At 38.5% G+C, this 22500-nt stretch overlaps 2 protein-coding genes across 2 annotated transcripts in view; both read right to left on the reverse strand.

The window, feature by feature from the left end:
* Nucleotides 1–12419: 12419 nt before the first annotated feature.
* LOC103459636 (NXPE family member 3-like) lies at nt 12420–19520 on the reverse strand. Its single transcript, XM_008401384.2, has 8 exons — nt 19483–19520; nt 17341–17496; nt 16978–16998; nt 15264–15728; nt 14229–14524; nt 13600–13670; nt 13282–13479; nt 12420–13196 (listed from the first exon to the last, which is right to left on the reverse strand). The coding sequence occupies exons 1-8, from the start codon at nt 19498–19500 to the stop codon at nt 12493–12495; spliced, it is 1929 nt and encodes a 642-aa protein (XP_008399606.2). The 5' UTR covers nt 19501–19520; the 3' UTR covers nt 12420–12492.
* A 1857-nt stretch (nt 19521–21377) lies between these two features.
* LOC103459643 (NXPE family member 3-like) overlaps nt 21378–22500 on the reverse strand; it is a 9617-nt gene continuing 8494 nt past the window's right edge. Inside the window, exon 8 of the mRNA XM_017302760.1 lies at nt 21378–22500. This exon is cut by the window's right edge and continues 228 nt beyond it. Within this exon, the coding sequence (XP_017158249.1) occupies nt 22154–22500 (347 nt within the window). The 3' untranslated portion in view covers nt 21378–22153.

Raw genomic sequence — 22500 nt, forward strand, 5'->3', positions numbered from 1 at the left:
CAAAAGTGACTGAGAAAAACTAACAGCATAAATCGTCTCAGGTGTATCTATTTGTTTGCCTGTATGAAAAGTGTACACATTTACAGCTTTGTTTCTGCTTGCTTGCAGGAATTGTAACTTACATAAATGGTTGAAGACAACTTATTGGCCTTCATGAGACTCGGATAAATGGTATCTATTTCATAAATTGCCTAAAACAGTTATATTTGTTTTTATTTATGTTTTTTGTTTGTGTATTTTGTCAGGTTGCAGAGAGGATCACACCTGTCATCAACAAACAAACAAATAAAGGAACTATTGACTTTTCAGTCAGAAATGATCACACCGCCTGGTTGGAGTACCAGTCTCCATATGCAAGTCAACAAAGGTGAAACAAACATTTAAGCGAATGGTGCATTTATATGATATTCATGTAGTGCATCTTTCTAACTTTTGCTTTCTTTGTTTTCCAGCAGAGAGGAAACACCCGATTGACAACATGTGAGCCTCAATTTCAACCTGTGACTGGGAAGACTACAACCATCCTGAGCAAAGTCTGAACTCACTGACTAGTGACTCTCAACCCAGAGCAAGAATCCTTTTATCACCGGTTTTTCTTCTACAAGAGGTTATCTCTTATGTGGACACATGCTGTTTTTTTTGTTTGTTTAGTTTTCCAGATCTCAGTAATACCGTGAGGAAACTGGACAGAAAATAGAATTGTTTTTTTTTTGTTTTTTTTTACTAAATTTTTAAATAGAAATTGTTTCTTTAAGTGGATTACTTGTAATCTGTATTTTTGTTTAATTTGAATTTATTTTCTTTATAACTTTCTGTAGAGAAATGCTGACAAGTTACACTTCCTTGTGTGCTGTACTAATAATTTTTATGGTAAAATTCTGGTAAGAACAGTGACCAGTAATGTACCATAAGATTTTTGGGGGTTTTTTTACAATAAAATGTCAATATATTATACAGTCTGGCCATGTTTTTCACATATGTAGATATTATGCCTCAGGCAGTATGACTGTATTTACTACAGCAAAACCCCATTTAAATTTTTTATTTAACATATTTTAGGAAATACAGTATTTTACCATATTTGGGAAATACGGTAAAATATTGCATTTTAAAAATACTGCATTTTAAAAATACTGCATTTCCAAAATATGGTTAAAAACTGGCAGTTTCGGTTGCCTGAATTTTACCGTATTTCTGAAATACGGTAAAAAATTGGCAGTTTTTGTTGCCAGTATTTTACCGTATTTTCAAAACATGGTAAAAAACTGGCAGTTTTGGTTGCCAGAATTTTACCGTATTTTGAAAACACGGTAAAAAACTGGCAGTTTTGGTTGCCAGAATTTTACCGTATAAAGACGGTAAGATTCTGGCAACCACAGCTGCCAGTTTTTTACTGTAAATTGAGGCCGTTTTTTTTTATAGTACACAGTCATCTCCCAAGCATCCACCAGTTGGACGTTCATCCCTTTAAATATTGTCCTGAGGACTTTATCACGCTGTAGGGAATACCAATGACTGTTTGTTAGAGTCTTAAAAACTGTCAGCCCTTTGGGGTTTGCGGTCCTGATGATGACCACTGTCCCCGGAGCTCTGGTCAGCAACCGGACCACTGCCCTCCTTATGCTCAGCAGACATCGGATGTAGACCTCAACAGGGAAAGTGCTTAAATGAGACCAGATGCCGATTACTACAGTGTGATTGGAGTCTTTGCCTCCAATCACACTGTCCAGTTCATTGGCGATGTAACGCGTCTGACAGGCAGGCATGGTGCCAAAACGGATGGGAGGACCGTGGCAGTGGAACGTCACTAAGATGTTGTTTGCATGATCCAAGGCCATGAAAGGTCCACTTTGCTTTAGAGTTTTCAGGTCAAACTTCTTGAGTCCTGAAATTATAAAAAAAACATTAGGCTGCAACTAAAACAAATCAAACTGTTGGAACACATTTCTTCTGGACATCTACCTGGTAATGATTCTGTTAGATATTCAAACCACTGCCTGATGGTGGAGTCTCCATACAGGTGGAGCAACTTCCCTTTCAGACACTGGGTCATTGCTGTGGACGTGTTGAACTGATGAATTAGTGTCCCGTGTAGTGATCGCCATACACCCTGGTAGTAATAACCAGCAGGTCCAGAATCTATTATTTTATTGGCTTTTCCTTCAAAAGACAATAAGTAAGATTAAAATCGCAACAAAAACAACTAAACAATAAAACACAAAGAACCATTTTGTAGAATGACTAACATCAATATAGTAATAATACATATCATTCAGAACAGTTTGGCACTTTTGTGAATCATCAGATTAGATTTTTTTCTAATAATCATCAGTATCATCATTAATTATATTGAGACAATTTAATAGGTATTTAGCTTGCATGAATTCATTTAAGCAACAACTGGGTAAAGACTTATTAAAAAAAGGAATACTTTTGCTGTAGTGCTTGTGTATTATGAATGCAGGTTCAGTTTTTCAGAAAACATGTTATTCGGTATTAATAGCTCATAGGTTGCAAGCTTTTATAAACATTGAAAGAAAAAAAATACAGGCATGTCAAATAAAAATCTAAATACTTTAATTTAGTTCAGATATTTCAATTAACACCAGTAAAACATAATCCAATGAGAAACACAGTATCTTTTTTTGCTTGTTATTGTCAAACAATTAAAAAGAATATAATTAAATGTCACTTTCTGAGAATATGGTAGCGGTGGTAAAAGATGTATCTTACCATTTAGTTTTGGTAAGATGTTGATGGAAGGTCCTGATGCCGGAATAGAAACTTTCATGTTGGCTCCACTACAGCAAAGCATTGGAAGTTTATGGTATAGGCACGGAAAATAAAATCTTACGTACAGTGATTTACAAGAAGTATTGATATGATGACAGAAAATATTACGCTCTCATGCTTGGACCATTCTCCAGTAAAGTCTTGTCAAGGTGAACACTGAGGTATTTACATTCCTCAGCCAAATCCCCTTCTTCTCCCATGATGGACATACTGTTTGATCTAACTCTGTTTCTCCTGAAATCATCATCTCCTTTGTTTTGTCCACATTTAAAAAGAGACAATTGTAATTGTTCCCACTCCATGACACAAAGCGCTCCACGAGCTCTCTGTACTGAGCCTCTTGTCCATCTCCGATACACCCGACATCATCTGAGTATTTCTGTAGATGACAGAAGTCAGATTTGTGGTGGAAGTCTGAAGTGTAAAGAGTGAAAAGGAATGTTAAGAGTAGAGTGCCCTGAGGTGCTCCTGTGTCTGACCATCTGGTCAGACACACAGTCCTTCAGTCTCCCAAACTGAGGTAGTCATAGATCCAGGCGATTGTTGAGCCCTCTACCTGTGTCTTCTGGAGTTTCTCACAGAGCAAATCAGGCTGAATTGTGTTAAATGCAAGGGGGAAATCAAAGAACCTGATCCTCACAGTGCTGCCTGCTTTGTCCAGATGACATTGGGTTTGTTGGCATCACCAACTCCAACTCCACGGCGATAAGCAAACTGAAGGTGGTCTTGATGTGCTCTTATTCAGGTGGGCCAACAGGAGTCTCTCCAGGACCTTCATGATGCAGGATGTCAGGGCAACAGGTCTGTAGTCATTAATGACTGATGGGTGAGACATATTCCTTCCTTATTGCTGGGTTTCAGATGACGTAGCGCTGACGTCACCCAATGCAGATGGAGGGCAAGAAGTAAATTCAGTCCATTTATTGCTGTTGATCCAGCATCAAAATGTCTAAAGTCTGTAAAGTCTGTGTAATGTACTTTTGTTCCAACTGTTCTAATAGAGAGAAAGATAAACATTATTTTTGTGTTTGGATGGTAGTTGGTTACCAAGGAGTTAATTTTAAAAAACTTACCGAGAAAAGTGGATCAACAATCCACAGCTAAAAGCAGGAGGTTAGAAAACTAACTAACTATCTTGGTAGTACCCATGGTGCTAACGTTGTTAGCAGCTAGCTCAGTGCCGAGTCCCACTGTAGAATATATGTTTATTCAGTGGGAGTTTCATGCTACATAAATTAAATATACCCTACCCACCCAGGTGGGTAGGGAACATTGGGTATATACCCTACCCACCCAGGGTATATAAATATATATGAGGTCTGGAGCTGCAGACCTCATATTATATGACGAGCCAGAAGAAAGTGATCAAAAGCCTAGAGAATACAATCATTCAGGTTCAGGTTGGGTCAACTATTTAGGATCAAAAGAAGCAATAAATGACTGTCTACTTGTTTCTGCTGGGTGAGTAGTGAGTTGTTCTGTCTTAAGTAATTAATGCTTTCCCTAACAACAAACTAACCCATGTTATTTCTATGAGCTTGAATCTCCTGGTAAATAATTTATTTAGCTTCTGTAAACCCAAATTCATGCTGGAGTTGTATGTTAATGTTGAGTCGTTGGGGGACGCTGTATTCAGGTCCATTGTAGGTCAACGATTCACAGCGATCTACAGAAACCCCCGTGTTCTTGTCCAGACACGAACTATATGGGGTAATAGTCACAGCTCACTGTGACTGTATATCTGGGTAAACAATATTTAATTTATTTCACTTTTTTTTATTTTTTTATCATGAAAGTCCCACTGAATAAACATATTTGTCTATTTCTCTATTAGAACAGTTGGAACAACCGTACACGACTCAGTCTTTAGGCATTTTGATGCTGGATCAACCGAAGTAAATGGGCTGCATTTACTACTTGCATTGGATGACGTTGATGCTACGTCGATGCTACGTCGATGCTACGTCGATGCTACGTCATCTGAAACCCAGCCACTGGAAAGACGTTTCACAAATACATGAGAAGATAAGTACAGACAAGAAAGCATATTGAGAAACGGCCTTATGTCTCCTACCTGGTCGTACGAATAAATAATTCCAAAAGCTGTTAACATTATCACTTAACATCCACATTGTATTTGTTGTTATAAATTATAAAAAAAAGTTTCTGTTCATCAGATTTGATACTTTATCCATTTGACTGCATACACTCGACTCAAATAAATGAGGCAACATTTCAACAGCACTGATTTAAATGTGAGGCAAATTGTTTCTTTAAAAGAATAACTAACTGCTATTTTGTGTGTATGAATTACATGTAATAGTAGCTTTGCATATTTATGTGGGAGTTTAAGCTGAAAAGCTGCATGTATCTCATTCGTTCACCAACTGTTCGACACATTATAGGCCTCAGTGCAGCAGATCTTTACCAAATGGATTTTATTTGGGGGCAGGGGGTCAAAGCACAAAATATGTTTCTGTGTATTAATCTGTAGCTACATTTGTTGTGAGTCATTATTATAGTTCTGCTTCAATGTTACATTTCGTCCCCAGCTCTGTTCTTATTATTGAGCCCTGGATTTAATTGGATTCCTTTTTTTTTTGGTCAACTTCTTTACCGAGTTTGTCTTTAAGTCATACAGCAGCCAGTTTGGCTCAAGGCTCATTGAACTAGAATGGCACGTGACCGCGGCCAGAAATATTTTCCACACTTTGCCAAAGTGCCAATGATTACATCATAACTGCACAAGGTAGTTTGACAAGTTTTAAGCACTTCCTTTTCCACACATTTTGTTAAAGTTTTTTGATAAAAGAATACTTTTTTTTTTTTTACTTAATCAAAATGTAATCTCCTTATAAACCTATGTATAGAATGTGAATGTTTCAATGTCATTAAAATATATACTCTCTGTGCTAGATATATTTGATTGGATTTACAACAAAGAGGCCTCTGCATAAATTGTATTCTAGTGTTCAAAGTGTTTGGTGATTGTTTGGAATTTAAGAGTAAAACTTGACTTACAACTTTTTTCGAGACCAAAGCAGCAAATCTTTTGTGTTCTATAGTTATAGAATGCAAAATTACAAGTAGTTATGTTAATGTAAGTGTGTTGTGTTTGACTTACCTTTTTTGTTGCTTCATTTGTGATCCTCCCTCATTTTTTGCTCCTCCTATCAGTATGTACTGTTTACACACATCTTTCCCACCCTGCCCACTTGCATGCTCTGTGTCCTTTTGTTTTCATTTGTATTCACTGTAAAAACTATYCCAGCTTTGGTGTGAAAGCTGTCAAAGGGCTGTAATAACTAAGTTTGTCTTTGTGGACTTTTTCATTTCGGTCCAAGTTGTTAAGCATACAATTATTTTAAACTTCCTACTCAAACGAAAGTCGGCCTTTGTGTCCTCATTACTAAAAAACCGATCCAGGACAGGTAGACTGAGGTTAACCCTGCAGCACAGGGATCTGGTCTATGTAAGAAGAAGAAGAATAAATTTCTTTTAAACTAAAGTATTTATAAGTGATCAAAGCACGTAAAGCACTCCAAAGGGTAAAAAAGAAGCACACAGATGTAAGGATATGGGTTTTTTCTGCGTTTATTTAGATCTCTGTTCTGTTGAGTCCCTGTGATGTCTTGTCCCTTTCCCCTTGTTTGTTTCCCAGGTGTGTCTTGTTCCCTGTGATTATCTCCTGTGTATTTAAGTCCATTTAAGTATATCCTGTCGTATCGTTTGTCGTGTCATAGCTCATAGTTCGTTCTTACTGAGTCTGTCACAGTCAGTCCAAGTTCTGTTCTAGTTTATCTAGATTCTAGTGTCTCAGTTAGTCGTTATCATGGTCGTACTGGATAGTCCTGTGTCGGCGTCAGCTCTTTGTCAGAACAGTTGCTACTGGTGCTGAGCTTTTGTTCCTCGCTCTGCCATGCTGCCTGATTTCCTGGACTGTGTGAGCATTCATCATTAAATCTGCCATTTCTTCATCTACAACCTGCGTCTCCCTGCGTTCCCCTCACCTCCACCACACCACTTCATGAAAATGGAGAAATGTAAAAAAAATGTAAAAGATGTTTAGTTTAAATGACTAAAAACTGTTTATATTTGAATAGAGTGTACAATTAAGGTTATTATACACATGTTAATAATAAAGTTTAACGTTTAATGTTAATAAATCGTTCATTTTATTAGCTATACAGTAATGGACAGGCTATCAATACAGAAAAAAATCATTTATTTTACGTGGATTTACAACAAAGAGGCCTCTGCATAAATTGTATTCTAGTGTTCAAAGGGTTTGGTGATTGTTTGGAATTTAAGAGTAAAACTTGACTTACAACTTTTTTCGAGACCAAAGCAGCAAATCTTTTGTGTTCTATAGTTATAGAATGCAAAATTACAAGTAGTTATGTTAATGTAAGTGTGTTGTGTTTGACTTACCTTTTTTGTTGCTTCATTTGTGATCCTCCCTCATTTTTTGCTCCTCCTATCAGTATGTACTGTTTACACACATCTTTCCCACCCTGCCCACTTGCATGCTCTGTGTCCTTTTGTTTTCATTTGTATTCACTGTAAAAACTATYCCAGCTTTGGTGTGAAAGCTGTCAAAGGGCTGTAATAACTAAGTTTGTCTTTGTGGACTTTTTCATTTCGGTCCAAGTTGTTAAGCATACAATTATTTTAAACTTCCTACTCAAACGAAAGTCGGCCTTTGTGTCCTCATTACTAAAAAACCGATCCAGGACAGGTAGACTGAGGTTAACCCTGCAGTACAGGGATCTGGTCTATGTAAGGAGAAAAAGGAGAAGACGAATACATTTCTTTTAAACTAAAGTATTTATAAGTGATCAAAGCAAGTAAAGCACTCCAAAGGGTTAAAAGGGGCCACACACATCCGACCTCCCCATCTTCGGTGCCCTTAAAAGGGGCTCGAAGTAGGGGTTAGGGTGCCCACTGTGTTGGACCTTAATAGAACAGCCAGAATAAATTCTGACTGTCTTATCACTCAGCCAGCAGTTACTGATGTCAGCATTCTGAAAGGAAATATCCCCTCGGCTTTGTGATTTGAGTGAACTCCACTTTTCAAATCCCGACGCTCTCCAGTCAACAAGTTTGTTAGTGTGATCAAGTGCCAGGAGCACCTGTTGCATCTGTTGCATGTCCACTTTTCCTTTGATCCCCATGACCGCTTTCCATCTATTCATCAACTCAGTCTTTGGTAGAAAAATGGGAGATAGAGTCCGACACTGTACATTCTCCACCTTCAACATCGGCACTTTCCGCAAAACCAGCTAGATGTACGGGCCAGTGCTTGTCTTGGAAGTGTTTATGTCCCTTAGCAGTGGAGGCAAGCAGCACCCCAACGAGAGGACATGCCACCTCTTTCCATGGAACAACAAGACCCACATTGATTGTCCGCAGAAAAAGGATTTGAGGTTGATTTCGGATGGAATGTAACCCTCAAATCTGGAGTACAATCTTGTCCTTCAGGTCTTTCATATGAGACAGGTGCAATTCAGTCCTGGACAATGAGGCATTTTGGAACTGGGGATGTGACATGCAACAAGTCACAATCGCTACAGAAACCGGATGCCTATATGGCATCTGGATGTGGACATGTGGAGAGGAAATTGAGCTTCCCATCTGCCCCAAGGACATCCCACAGTGTGGGATGGATGGTTACTGGGAGATGATCCAAGTCTGTTTGGTAGTTGGTGGCCTTGTGGATGCCCAAGATTGAATAGAGGGATCCACAAGTGCCTACCAAGTCCTTAAGGGCATATGTGGACATCTGCGTCTTGGGCAGTGATTTTACATGCTGCATGGACAGACAGACTGGCGACTCCAAATGCGTCCACCAGATTTACATAACCACACAAGCGTGAACATTGTACATGGTTTTCCTAAACACCATGTTCAGGAAGACCATGGATCCTAAACATGGTTTTCCTATGTCATAGGTGACTGGTTGCAACATCAGGGTCATGTGGTACACGCCATCCACGTGCCCGATTGTGTAATCAGTGGCATTCTTCAACCCCTTCAAGCCACCTGGACTGCACTTAGTCAGGTCCACATGCTTCTTCAGAAAGTGGGATGGGGTTAGAGTTGGGGTTAGGGTTAGGAATACAGCTAAAAATATAGAATACCTATTTTTACTACAAATATGTTAGGAATACAGCTGCTTGTCTCAATCAACAATTCAAATCTTCTAAAAGAGTTAAAGCCTATTGAAGGTACGGTTTATAGTATGGTGGGTTCATAGTCCGGAAAATACGGTAATAGGTCTAAAAAGACTTTTTGAAAACGAATTAATTATCTGCAAATAATGCCATCTTTGAGTGTCATTGCTGTAGTTGTGACTAGCGGCGTAATCGTGTAATTTTATTATCACTAGATGGCAGTAGGTACAGAGCATTTTACATTAAAACAAGAGAATTAGTGATGCATGAATGTTACTACATTCATGCATCACACACGACAGTGTTGTGTCACTGTTCAGGTGTATTTTTGAAGTGGACATGTTAAGTGCAATTTGAAATAAGAAATGTAAAATATGATAAAAATAAAATTTTGTGTTTGATTCCTAGTGAAGACACTTTGATAAGAATGACTATATGTAACATAGGCGGCTACAGAGTATCTTTGTTTCCATTTTTGGTTGGTGGTGTGCCTCGTGATTTTTTCAATTAAAACGATGCACCTTGGCTCAAAAAAGGTTGAAAAACACTGTGCTACAGCATCCCATCTCAAAGCAGTCAAATATTAATTACAAAATATATCTAATTACCCAACCCCACAAAAAATGGTCAAAGAAAATCCTTTTTAAAATCTAGAAACAAAAATAAGCTAAAAAAAAATGTCATAAATAAACAAAAATAATTAGAATGTGCCCAAAGCACCACCCAAAGACGCAGCCCACAAGAAACAACCAGTGAAAAAAGAAGGCACATGAGTCTGACTGGATTTGACTGGAGGCAAGTTTAAGAACTTGCCTCCAGTTGTAGAAAAAGACGTCATGTTTGGTTTCAGCACTGGACAGCTCCTGTACGTCCACGTCTGAGTTTATGCGTGTGTCAGATTGTTCACTGGAAACAAGTAACAGATTTAATCAGGAATAAAGCTCCAGCATATTAAGGTGACAAACATGATCTCTGCCTTCAATCAGGGGTAGATGCTGACTAATCCCTGTCACCAACGCTCCTCTTAATCAGGTAAGGTCCACTGTAGCACACTAGAAAACTTGAACCAGCTGGGATTGGAAGGAACACTAGAATTTTTTCACAAGGTTCACACACTCTTGCAAGGTTCACACACTCTGATTTTTCCTTGGCTCTCTCACATGCACAAAAAAATAGAAGAAAAAAAAAAAATCCAGCAAACAGTTGCAGTCTTTTTCAAATTCCAAACAGTTTGGACAAAGGTTTGCTTTTAAGGTTTGATGGAAACTCATTGACTTTCCCAAGAATAAGCGATGGAACGACCATAAAGTCAGAATCCTGGTCAGTCTAAGTAGGTAGGTGTGCTCTGTGTCCGGTAGTTTTTATTGAAGTTCATCAACTTCCTTTTTTTTTTTTCCTTGTGAAATTTTTTGAAGGCTCTAATACTAATTTTCCTGACTCTTTTGCATGATGAGATCATTTGTGTTTTTGGAATTACATGAAAACTTTAAATAAATTATTTCTTAGGGGGTCTGGGGTATGTGTCTTCTTGACTCTGCGCTTCATTCCATCGTTGGAGGAAATTTTTAAAATGAAGATGAATGTGCAACTTTTTAGAACTTGCAATATACAAAGATTTTGTCTGAACTTGATAAAACGTGACAGAAATATAACACTTATACTTTTTGAGAGTGTTTTTATATAAGTGAGGACATCAAAACATTTGTAAGGTCTTCATGCTCTATGTATGACTTTCTTCTCTTACTTTCTTCCCAGAAGGATTGAATCCACATGAATCAGAATCATTTCAAGTCACGTATCCTTGTTTTTCCCCCAGTTGTGAGGAGCAGAAACCAAAATTATAGAACGGAATTTCCAACTTACTACTTGGTTACTTTGGAAATTTTCCTTTCAATCAGGACATTTCATTAAACTACATAAAACAATGACCGACAACCATTTTAGATGTTGGCTATATTTTAATAAACAACGAACCGTTTATGTATCCATAAGCAATTTATTTTATACCCATACATTTATTCATTATATGTCAGTTTATATTCTCTGGACAGTTTACTAAGTGCACCTTGCTAGAACCATAGCATCAGATTGTCTGAAATTATTTCGTTTCTGCCAAGAATAGAAACAAAAATGTCTTCAAAAGTTCATTTATGAGCAAGAGACTTGGAATATCCACAAAATGAGCCCAAAAGAAAGTAAGGTCAGGTAAACAAAACACAGCTTTGGGTAACATATATTTGTAGTAATCTAATAATGAACACACAGGTGTGTGTAGGAACTATTTGTCCTAAAACAAGGGTGGGAGAAAGGACACACAAGCAACATGAATCAATGTATCAAGGAAGATGCTTTACACCCACAAATAAGTACAAAATAATATTTAACCTGACAATTGTAGCTAAGTACAAATTTGTTTTCTGAATTGGAAAACTAGCTCTTTGCGCCATTTGGTGGATACCTCCACTTCCTGGTGTTACTTCATAAACTGTCCTCTCCCCTAGAAACTAATTCACTGCACAAATCAATTTTATCTCAATTTGTTTTTTCTCTCAAACATGAGATAAATTTATCTAATTTGTGCACTATCATAAGAAATCAATTATAAGTAAATACTATTTCAAAAGTGCCACTTCATTCAAATGTGCTTGAGTAAAAGCAAAATATACAGAAATAAATAGTAACACAAGAAACTGTTTATAAGAACCTTTACTGTAAAACTTCTAAATATATGACAGAAGCTGCACCTTTAACAAATCCTCAGGACGCCTTGATATGTGTGACTGGTGTTCTAGTGTAACAAATACAATATAATGTACAAATGAAGCCGTGTTAAATAAAGGTAATGTTTCTTTAAAACTAGTCAGTTGCCAATTATTATTATTTAAAAAGAAACGTCCCTCAACCTTAGGAAAACTCAACATACAGATATTCTTTGTAAGGCTACTTGATGGTTTCTAGACTTTTATTTTGAAACCTTACATTTGGCTTACAATAAGATGAGCAGCATTATTATTCCTAAATGAACATTTCTGTGGCAAACAGGTCAAGAGATTAATCTTGAATGATTGTTTCAAGATGTCTTATATTTTATATACAGTATAAATGAAAAGGAACTGGGGCTGCACAGTGGTGCAGTTGGTAGAGCTGTTGCCTTGCAGCAAGAAGGTTCTGGGTTCAATTCCTGGACTTTCTGCATGGAGTTTGCATGTTCTCCCTGTGCATGTGTGGGTTTTCTCCAGGTACTCCAGTTTCCTCCCACAGTCCAAAAACATGACTGTTAGGTTAATTGGCCTTTCCAAATTATCCCTAGGTGTGAGTGTGTGTGTGCATGGTTGTGTGACCTGTGTGAGATGGGCACCAGCAACCCTCCCGGCCCCACCAAGGGACAAGGGTGCAAGAAAATGGATGGATGGATGAAAAGGAACAGGGAAAGTTCCGGCCAAAAGCTGATTGAGATCTTAGTATAAGAAAATCTTTTTAATTCAAACATGCCAGTGTTAAATGTACTTAATTTACTTCTGTTTATTTAATGAATAACTCCATCATCTGAACTGTTGGTTGGCATTTCTGTTGTGGTAGACATCGCACTGGAAATAGACTTTGACTGCATAGTTGCTTTTTTATGAGGTCCTAACCTGCTTTTCAATTTCTTTTTCGACTGTTTGATTGCCCCTTTAAAACTCTCACCAGGGGGACAGGTGTGGGACAAAACGACATCAATCATGTTCTTTATGATGGGAGGCTGTGGGTGGAGGCTGTGTGGCAGGTGGTGGGCCAAGCACATCTCCCAGGCGTCCAGCAGTTTCACATTCACCCCTTTGAATATGGCTCTGAGTATCTTGTCACGCTGAATTGAAAACCAGTCACTGTTGGTCAGAGTCTCGGAGAGTGTTAGCATTTTGGGATTCGCGGTCCTGATGATGACCAGCGTACCTGGAGCTCTGGTCAGCAGTTGCCTTACTGCCCTCCGTATGCTCAGCAGGCGCCGGATGTAAACCTCAACGGGGAAAGTGCTGAAGTGCGACCAGATGCCGATTACTACCACAGTGTTCGTGCCGCCAACCAAACCTTTCAGTTCACTGGCAATGTAACGCATCTGACTGACTAACAGGTTACTGAAACGGATGGGAGGCCCGTGGCACCGGAACGTCACTAAGATGTTGTTTTTATAATCCAAGGCCATGAAAGGTCCAGTTTGCTTTGGACTTTTCAAGTCAAACATCTTGAGATCTGAAAATTTGATTAGGACAGAACAGATTAGGCTGCGGCATGAAGCAGTTTCAGTTGTTGCTGGACATTCCTATTGGGCGTCTACCTGGTGTTGTTGAGGTCAAATACTCAAACCACTGCCTGATGGTGGAGTCTCCGTACAGGTGGAGCACCTTCCCTTTCAGGCACTGGCTGATTGCTGTGGCGTTGTTAAACTGACGGACTGTGGTGCCATCTAGTGTTCGCCACACACCGTGGTAGTAATAACCAGCAGGACCGGTCTTCATGTTTTCATTCTTTCCACCTGGAATGTAAACGGGGAAGATAAAATCTTCAGGAAGGAACGGATTAGTCACCTTCATATCTTCCCCGATTACAAATTTCACAGTTATGCCAACAGAAAAAATAGTTCAACATGTTTCACCTTTTAGTTCTGGTAGAATGTTGATGCTGGAAGGTCCTGATGCCGGAATGGAGACTTTCATATTGACACCGCTACAGCAGAGCAGAGCAGATTGATGACAGACTGTCATGGAATATTAAATATTTGTCTTATTCACATTCTGTGTCTTGGTTCTAGCAAATGTCACTTTTTCTGTCCCCCTGGTTTTCCAGCTTTATGGACGGGTTTGCATTGCCCTCAGTATCCAGGGACCCTGTGATTTCTGAGGCATTAGCACCAGGATGAGTCTCCTGTTACAAATACTCAGGGACAAGGGTCAGAGGACAGACTCTAATTAAAATGGACATGATGGTCCTGAAAAGAGTCTATACCCAGCACCATGTGTCACTTCTACAGTACAGAGAAAAGTAGTATTACCCCTGGTTTCTTCTGTTTTGGTTCTTGTTTCTTCAAGACAAATTTAATGAAAGACTAAGAAAAAACATTTAAAACCACATTTTCATTTATGAAGAGAAAGAAGCAATCTGATCCATCCATAACTTGGTTAAAGATCTGATCAACAGCATGTCTCAGGTGAAAATGTGTGTTTTAAAGTTTTATGTTGCAGGCAACACAAAGATTATTGAGAGTACACATAACATTACACTTACCTTTTAAAGAGCTGCTGTTCCATGGGCTTTACTCTTTGTCTGAATCCTCCTTTGGAGTGGGTGATCCTGGTGTCACAGTTCAGCTTCTCTGGCTTGTAGCAGAACCAGGGCTCCCCCGTGTGGAGGTCAGTGTAGTTGCACAGCTTCTGCTTGGGAGCCTTGAGGCACACGTTGCATGTAGTACTTTCCTTGATGGAGCCTGAGCGAAAGATGCTTCGGAAATAAATTCTGTCAGGCTGCTCTTGGGTCAGTCTTTCCAAAACGGTGACCGCCTCACCCGGGTGAACCAGGGTCACCTTTTAGAAACAAAGGAGAATTAAAAAAAATAAAATAATAATTTAGCAATGGTAATACCTGTAAACCAGAAAGTAAAGTATATATTTAATCTTATGTGGTTAGAGCTGTGAAAACGTTTGCACTCTTACAAATTCTGTTTTTCCTTTTTTTTTTCCTCAAATGTAAAATTTAGATTTACAGATTACAAAAAAATGTTCATTGATCATATAGACAATGAGAAAAGTAATAACAGTGGAGCAGTTGGTAGCACTGTTGCCTTGCAGCACGAAGGTCCTGGGTTCGATTCCTGACTGGGGGTCTTTCTGCATAAAGTTTGCAATGTTTTCTTTGTTCATGTGTGGGTTCTCAATCAGGGTAATTGGTCTCTCCTCAGGTTTTGTCTTGCTGCCTTTTGCCCGTTGACAGTCAGGGAATAGGTACCAGAACCCATTGCAACCACAATGGATAAGCTTATACGACAATGGATGGATGATGAGATTTAAAAAAAATGTTTTCAGACATGAGTTGCAAAAAAGTGCCAACAGAAGCAATCTGAGTATAAACTTTTTCACTCAGTCAAATTATCAATAAGACATAATTTGATTGTTGGGTTGACGAAAACCCACATATGCCGTTTCAAAGATTCACATATTTGTTATTCAGAGCTTCTTACTGCGTTTCCTGTGGAGAGAGTCTAAGGGACATAAGGAGCTGAAACACTTTACTGCAACACTTGTCATTAAAACTTGTGAGTCTCACCTCAACTTGTGCGTCTCCTTCCCAGAGTAAAGAGAACACAGCGGTGTAGGAACCATTGCGATGATCAAACACTTTCCCCGCCACGCCTGCAAACACAGCACGGTTCTGCAGCCGAGCATACAGCAAGTCTCCCCCAGACTTCCTGGGGCGACCGCCGAAGTCAGAGACTTTTATCAGAACCTCCAGCTGATCCCCAACGTGCCAACTTCCCCCTCCTCTCCGTGGGAGAATGGTGAAGGTGCTGTGAGTGGGATCACTGGTGTCATTCAGGGAAAAGCCAGGCGGTACAGACGGTGTTTCAGGCCAGGCGATGGACTCCTTCAACAAGTTGACCTCTGTGGCGTTTTCAGGTGACGCAGAGTGGAAGGAGCAGGTGCTGGCCGGCTCAGTGGGACGTAACGGAGTGATGGTGTTGATAGGTGTTATGGTCGCTATCGGAGTCACAGACCTGTTTGTAATCTTTAACTGAATGAAAGAAGATTAGACAAATGAAATGCCTTACAATCACAATTTCAGTGTATAATCCTGGTCAGTTTATAATGTTAATATCTTTTTCTGATAATCTACAGCAACTATTTTTCATGCAAGGTTCCCTCACTCTAAAAAGAAAAAGTTGAACCAACTTAATTGAATTGCTTCTATGGGTAACAAGCGATTCAATTAAGTTTAACCAATTCAATATATTCTAATCATCCAACTCAATTTGTTAATTTTATTTAACAAATTTATTAAGTATGTTTAAGATGGCAGATTTAAGTCAGTCTTACTCACATCATTTAGTTTACTTCAAAAAATTTGTAAATGGACTGAACTTACCAGCACTTTGACTACTCAAAGCACTTCACATTAGCGTCACATTCACACACCAATATCCATATTGATATGTGGCCTGAGGAAGCTGGAATTGAACCTAGAACCTTCCGATAACAAGATGACTACTCTACCCACAGAGCCACAGTCGCAATCCAGGGAACCTGTCCCTGCTAAGCTTGAGTCATGGTCAGACGTGGGATACAAATATGGTATTGAACTTAATTAGTTCAAGTAAAGTCAAAGTAAAAAGGTCCTTTAAGGAAAAGATTTGTAACTTTTAAATTAGAGTATATTTAGAGGACACTGTAAAAAGAGTTTTTCAAAACATTTAGTTTGGAACTACTTAAAAGTTTGAGTTGACTTTCTGTAGAATTAAGACAAAGAGATTTTAAATGTTAGAAGAAAATAAATGATTTGAGTAAGAGTGACTTAAATCTGTTATCTTAAACATACTTAATAAATTTGTTAAATAAAATTAACAAATTGAGTTGGATGATTAGAATGTATTGAATTGGTTAAACTTAATAAATTAAGTTGGATAAACATAATTGAATTGCTTGTTACCTATGGAAGCAATTCAATTAAGTTGGTTCAACTATTTAGTGTAAGTTTTGAGTTAAATGAACACAAAGAAGTAAGTTGTCATAGCAAAAGCAAAAGAATTAAGTTAAATTAATGTAAATAAGTCCATTAGATGAACTTCAGCCCAAAAAACACTGTTATTATGAAGATAAAGTAAAATGAAATTAAAAAAATGCTTAAACTATGTTTCTGTTTATCCCTGTTGATGTTTGATCCTGTTTGTTTTGTCTTCTGTGAATTCACTTTTCAGTTCAAGATAAAACGATTTGATTAAAAGAATTGATCATGAAAGCAAAACGGATAGAAAACATGTACACACCTCCTTCAAAATGCAGGCTTTCTGTGAAGTGAAAAGGACAAAGACGTTCAGACTCATCTCCCTCCTTTGATACCTTCAACAACTTGTGCGAGAACAATACAAACGCCCCGATAGCTTAGTTGCGTAAATGTGCATATACCCTTAAGCTGACACTCAGTTGTAGAAGAGAAAAGTAATTAGTTTTGACTGTTTTCAAAAAGCTGCATTTCATTTTATCCTGTGTCTTTAATCTGTCAGTTTAAACTGTACAAAGACTGAAAAGCTGCGGTGGTTTCGAAGTGTGCAGAGGAGAAAACAGCGGCTCAAAGCAATAGATAAAACTTTAAGATTGTGAGATGTTAACCAAAAATAAAAAAACTTCACCCGGGTTGACATGCAGCTATTCTGATCGCTGACGTCCTTGTTGAACAGCATGAAGCACAACACACACACTGCCAAGAGGAAGATGAAGCCAAACTTCATAGGGTAGCGATTTCTGGAAGCACGGCCTTCCTTTGACAGCCGTGACTGGACCTCACTCTGCGTTAACACACACAAAGTATAAAAAGGAACAAAAGATAAAGAAGCCTACTTTGTCACAAGATAAGTTTGCATGGTTCAGATGATATTTTGTAACAAAAGCACAGAATGACAGTCAAGACAAACGTTAATATAACTTTCAAATTCGACTTTGAAAGTTCAGTTAAATGGCTGATTGTCGTTGTTTTACTTTCTAACGCATAACAACTTTGTTTTATTAAACCCAACAATTTTATGTGTACTGGGCTGCACAGTGGCGCAGTTGGTAGAGCTGTTGCCTTGCAGCAAGAAGGTTCTGGGTTCGATTCCCGGCCCCTGGGTCTTTCTGCATGGAGTTTGCATGTTCTCCCTGTGCATGCGTGGGTTTTCTCCGGGTACTCCGGTTTCCTCCCACAGTCCAAAAACATGACTGTCAGGTTAATTGGCCTCTTCAAATTCTCCCTAGGTGTGAGCGTGTGTGTGCATGGTTGTGTGTCTCCGTGTTGCCCTGTGACAGACTGGCGACCTGTCCAGGGTGTACCCTGCCTCTCGCCCATAACATCAGCTGGAGATGGGCACCAGCAGCCCCCTTGGCCCCGCTACAGGACAAGGGGGTACAAACAATTAGTAGACTACCCAACAGCTTCAGAAAACGCACTTGACAAAGCACTTAAAATGTGTGATTGAGTTAATTTTCTAACTTATTTATTTTAGTTTAGTTTTTTGCTTCAGTACGTAAAAAAAAGAGAAAAAATCTGAGAATTCTGAGAGAAAAATGTGGCCCTAATCCTCCTCCGTAGATTGAGGCAGCATCTGAAACAGGTGTAAACATAAAGCCGAGCCTGTAATAAATTTTTTATTTAAATTAAAGGATTATGAACCAAAAGTCTAATTCTTGCCATTTGAAAACAATCTGAACATGAATAATTTCCCTACATGATGTAATAGGTCTATTTGAAGAGTGTTTTTTTTTTTTTTCCCCGTTTCTCATTATTTATTTATTTTGTTTAGTGAACTTTTGTTGGCGGATTTTTATTTTATTTTTTTATTATTATTATTATTTTATCATGAAATACAAACACACGTGCACAGAGATGGGTGGAGCTGCACAGAGGACAGCTCCACCCATCTCTCTCTCTCCTTGCTTTTTGACGTGTTGTCCAATTACAGCGCTCCTCTTCCTTCCCTTCTATGTCGGATTGGGACAAACCGCCGATAAAGCGTCGTATCAGCCGAGAGAGCGGCGGCGATGCTTAATTATAGGTAAAAAAAAATAAAATGAAAAATTCCGATTACCCGCTATAGACACGCCCCTGAGTTTAGGTAAGGATTTTTTAAATTATATGTAAATTTTATATAGTATTACTGAGGTCATGCATTGTAGACTACACGCCCTATTAGTCTGTGCCTTTGAAAGGTTCCTTTGGGACAATAAAGTTTATCTTACCTTGTTTTACAAGTGGTCACATATAATAAGAATCAAGATAAACTTGTCAAGATAATAATGAAGAAATGTGTTGTAAAAAATTCTGACATAAATGTTTTTGCTAAAACATTTATGTCTTTTTGTAACTAAAAAGGGGTTAATCAATCTGTCAATCAATCGGTTTGGTTTGTTTTTATATCAGATAAATCACAAGACGAATACCGTTGGAGTAATCTTTTTATTTTGTAAACAAAACATGAAAAAAAATAATAACGAAGTTAAATTATAATTAAATCTTAACGGAAACAATAATTTTCAATTAAAATTCTGGGATCTTTATTGAGCTTTAGTAGAAATGCTGACCGTATTAGAACAAAAGTAACCGCTGACGTTTGAAGAAAATAGGTTAAGTTAAGAAGGTCGAAGAAAGAAACTGAATCTCACAATCAGTACACTCCCCTCTAGTTCAAGATAAAGTAGTCAAAATATTGAAAAACGTCAACTCATAGATGACTGTCGAGCAAAAGTGAAAAAGATCAACTAAAAACAATTGAACTTTTCTGTTTGTTTGTTTGGTTTACCTTTGTATTTTTCTCCATCGTCGTCCTCACTTTGTCAAATCCCCAGAGTTGTTTGCAGGTGTGTGTGTGTGTTTGTGTATGTATGTCTCCTTGTCTTTCTTTTCTCACAGGGTGTAACCAAGGAATGACCAATGATATAAAAAAAAAAAAAAAAAAAACCTGGACTTTGACTAGGCTGGGCTAACAACAAAAATGTACCAACACCTGGCAACATGTACAAGCCAAACATGTAGAAGACATTAAAATCGAGGGGAAATTTATAAATGACCAATCCAAAGACTCTCTCTTTCTCCGATGTTGTTGCATGCAAAACAGCTGCACTTGTCACCTGCAAAGCTGGATAATAAAAATCCTGGTTCAAAATGCAGATTACAGGTGGAAGGAAGCATGTTGGCACTGTTAAAGCAACGGCCATTTTCCATAAATATTTCACACATAACAGTCATTTTCTGTAAGACAGCAGAAGAAATCAATTACGAAAGCAGCCCAATGTCATCATACTAACACCGTCATCTGAATTATGTTGCAGAAGTGATACATCAAGTGTTACTAAGCAGCACTGCTGGTGTTAAACACAAACCTCCGCCTTTTGTCTTATTCTCTCACTCATTGTAAAATGTTTTGTTGAACTCTAGTTTCATGGCGTGTTCATTCCTGGCTGTGGGAAGACGCATATTGACACAGGCTGCTGCCTACAATCATGCATGCAGTTGCCTGATAGTACAATACCCAACTGTGTGGCATGCCTGAGATAAAGTATGTTCGCAATATTTACATATTTTCCTTGGCATTGTCTCAGTGTTAAACTGGTGAGCTGTGTTGCTATTTAGTGGTTGTCAAGCAGCCTGGTATCGATAAGGTATCCCAGTGGGTTGTTATGTATGTGAACACCTGACACCTCTGCCCTAGCCAGTACTTCTGGAGTTTCTCAGTCATGGCCCACTTGAGCGCAAGAAGTCACAATTTCATGGAACCGTAGTCTCTTGTGACAATTCCACTCCTACCTACACCATTGTAACTCACATCAGTCTTCACGATCAGAGGCTTAGAGAAATCCGCATATGCGTACACCAGAGCACAGACCAGTCAGGCCTTTAAGGCTTCAGAGCTTTCTTCACACTGGGGATTATAAACCTCATCCAGAGGAATTCTTGTGCTTGGTCCCATGAGTGTCTGCCACTAGCTCATGCCAGAGGGATGGCTAATTTGGCAAAAAACCATCAACTAGCATCCATCCTACAAAGAACTTTTAGAATAAGAATATTTTTGTTGTATTTGTTTGATGATGTGACGTCCCCATCTCTTTAAGTGGAAGGATCTGTCCCTAATTTTACTAATGTTTTTGTTTTCCTCTCAATGAGCCTGGTCATAGCAAACCGAACCCTCCAGCCCCCCAAAAACAACAATAAGGTCTGACTTTACTGGAACTGAACTATATAATCATGACAAGTTTGGTGCATGTTTCTCATCAGAATAAAAGCTCTTGGAACTGTTAGCTCAGCCTCCAAAACTCTTAGTCCATTGTTCACATCATACTCTCGCTTTATCATTCCCTCCAACAACTGGCAAATTCTTTCAGACATGCAAGAATTGTTTCTTTACAGTTTTCTGGTTTTAAACATTATCATTTGCTTCTGTCACTCCTAAAACTAGATAGGTAACTTATCTTCTAGCTTCTAGGTGGAAGCTTATTAGCTTCCACCTAGAAGATAAGTTGCTTATTTTTTTTGCAGATAAGCAAATTAAGTTTTGACAGTTTTGACTATTCTATTTTTAAAATAGGTTTTTAAACTTGCAAATAGCTAAGTTCCTGAAATATCTCACAGTTAGTAAATATACAAAACCATGGATACAGGAGTGGAAAATGGAAACTTTTTGGTAGAACAATCTTTGGTTAATCATGATGTTTTTCACTTGTATAAAGCAGTTTTTTTTTGTTTGTTTCAGAAATGAAAATGATTTTTTTGTTGTCTACAACAGTAAAATAATTTTAGATTACATTTCTTTTTCTTCAATTATTGTTAATTCCATCTCAACTGCTACTGATCAGCACTCAATTGCTCTTAGCAATGCATGAACAGCAGCAAGTAGGAGGCGCAGTGGACAGGAGAGGCACAGAGTACAAGTCACATAAAACCATCATGCCACTCTCTTTCTGTTTCTCTTTCTAGTATCTGACCTTTTTGACGCCATGTTCATTCATAGTCTTCAGATTGAGGCATAATGCAATGGACTGGGAAGTAGAGGAAGGGAAACTAATGTTTTATTCTTCAGCTTTTTGCCGTAACCCAGGAACAAAAGCTGTCTGCCAACTAACACTTAATGTAACCAGTACAATTACTTTTAGCAGGTTTAGATTATTGTTATTACTACACTTAAGATAGAAAATGAGACAGGAGTGGCCAAAAAGATTAAACACACATTTAAAAAAAATAAATATGTTTTTATTTACATCTAAATTTCTATATAAATGTAGACTTCTTAAACATGAAAGAAGGCTTTCTTCAAAGTTTTCTTGGAGGCCATTTCATCCCAGCATCAAATTTCCTTTACCTACTTCTGTGTTGCTCATTTTCATTCAATCTTCATAACTGCTGGTTGACATGTCCATAACGTGATATAGATCAAGTGTCCCCAATCACCAGTGGTTACCCAAATACCAGGTCCTTTTCTACAACTTTTTTGTTTCTGTAAAGTTCCCTGCTGGAGAACATATGTGGGATAAAACAACATTTAGCATGTTACTTATTATGGGACGCTGTGGGTGGAGGCTGTGTGGCAGGTGGTGGGCCAAGGTCATCTCCCAGGCATCCACAAATCGGACATTCACCCCTTTAAATATTGTCCTGAGTATTTTGTCACGTTGAATAGAAAACCAGTCACTGTTGGTCAGAGTCTCGTAGAGGGACAGCGCTTTGGGATTCGCGGTCCTAATGATGACCAGTGTACCTGGAGCTCTGGTCAGCAGCCKCTCCACTGCCCTCCGTATGCTCAGCAGGCGCCGGATGTAKACCTCAA

Source organism: Poecilia reticulata, linkage group LG23 (genome assembly GCF_000633615.1).
Source record: "Poecilia reticulata strain Guanapo linkage group LG23, Guppy_female_1.0+MT, whole genome shotgun sequence".
Lineage (NCBI taxonomy): Eukaryota > Metazoa > Chordata > Actinopteri > Cyprinodontiformes > Poeciliidae > Poecilia > Poecilia reticulata.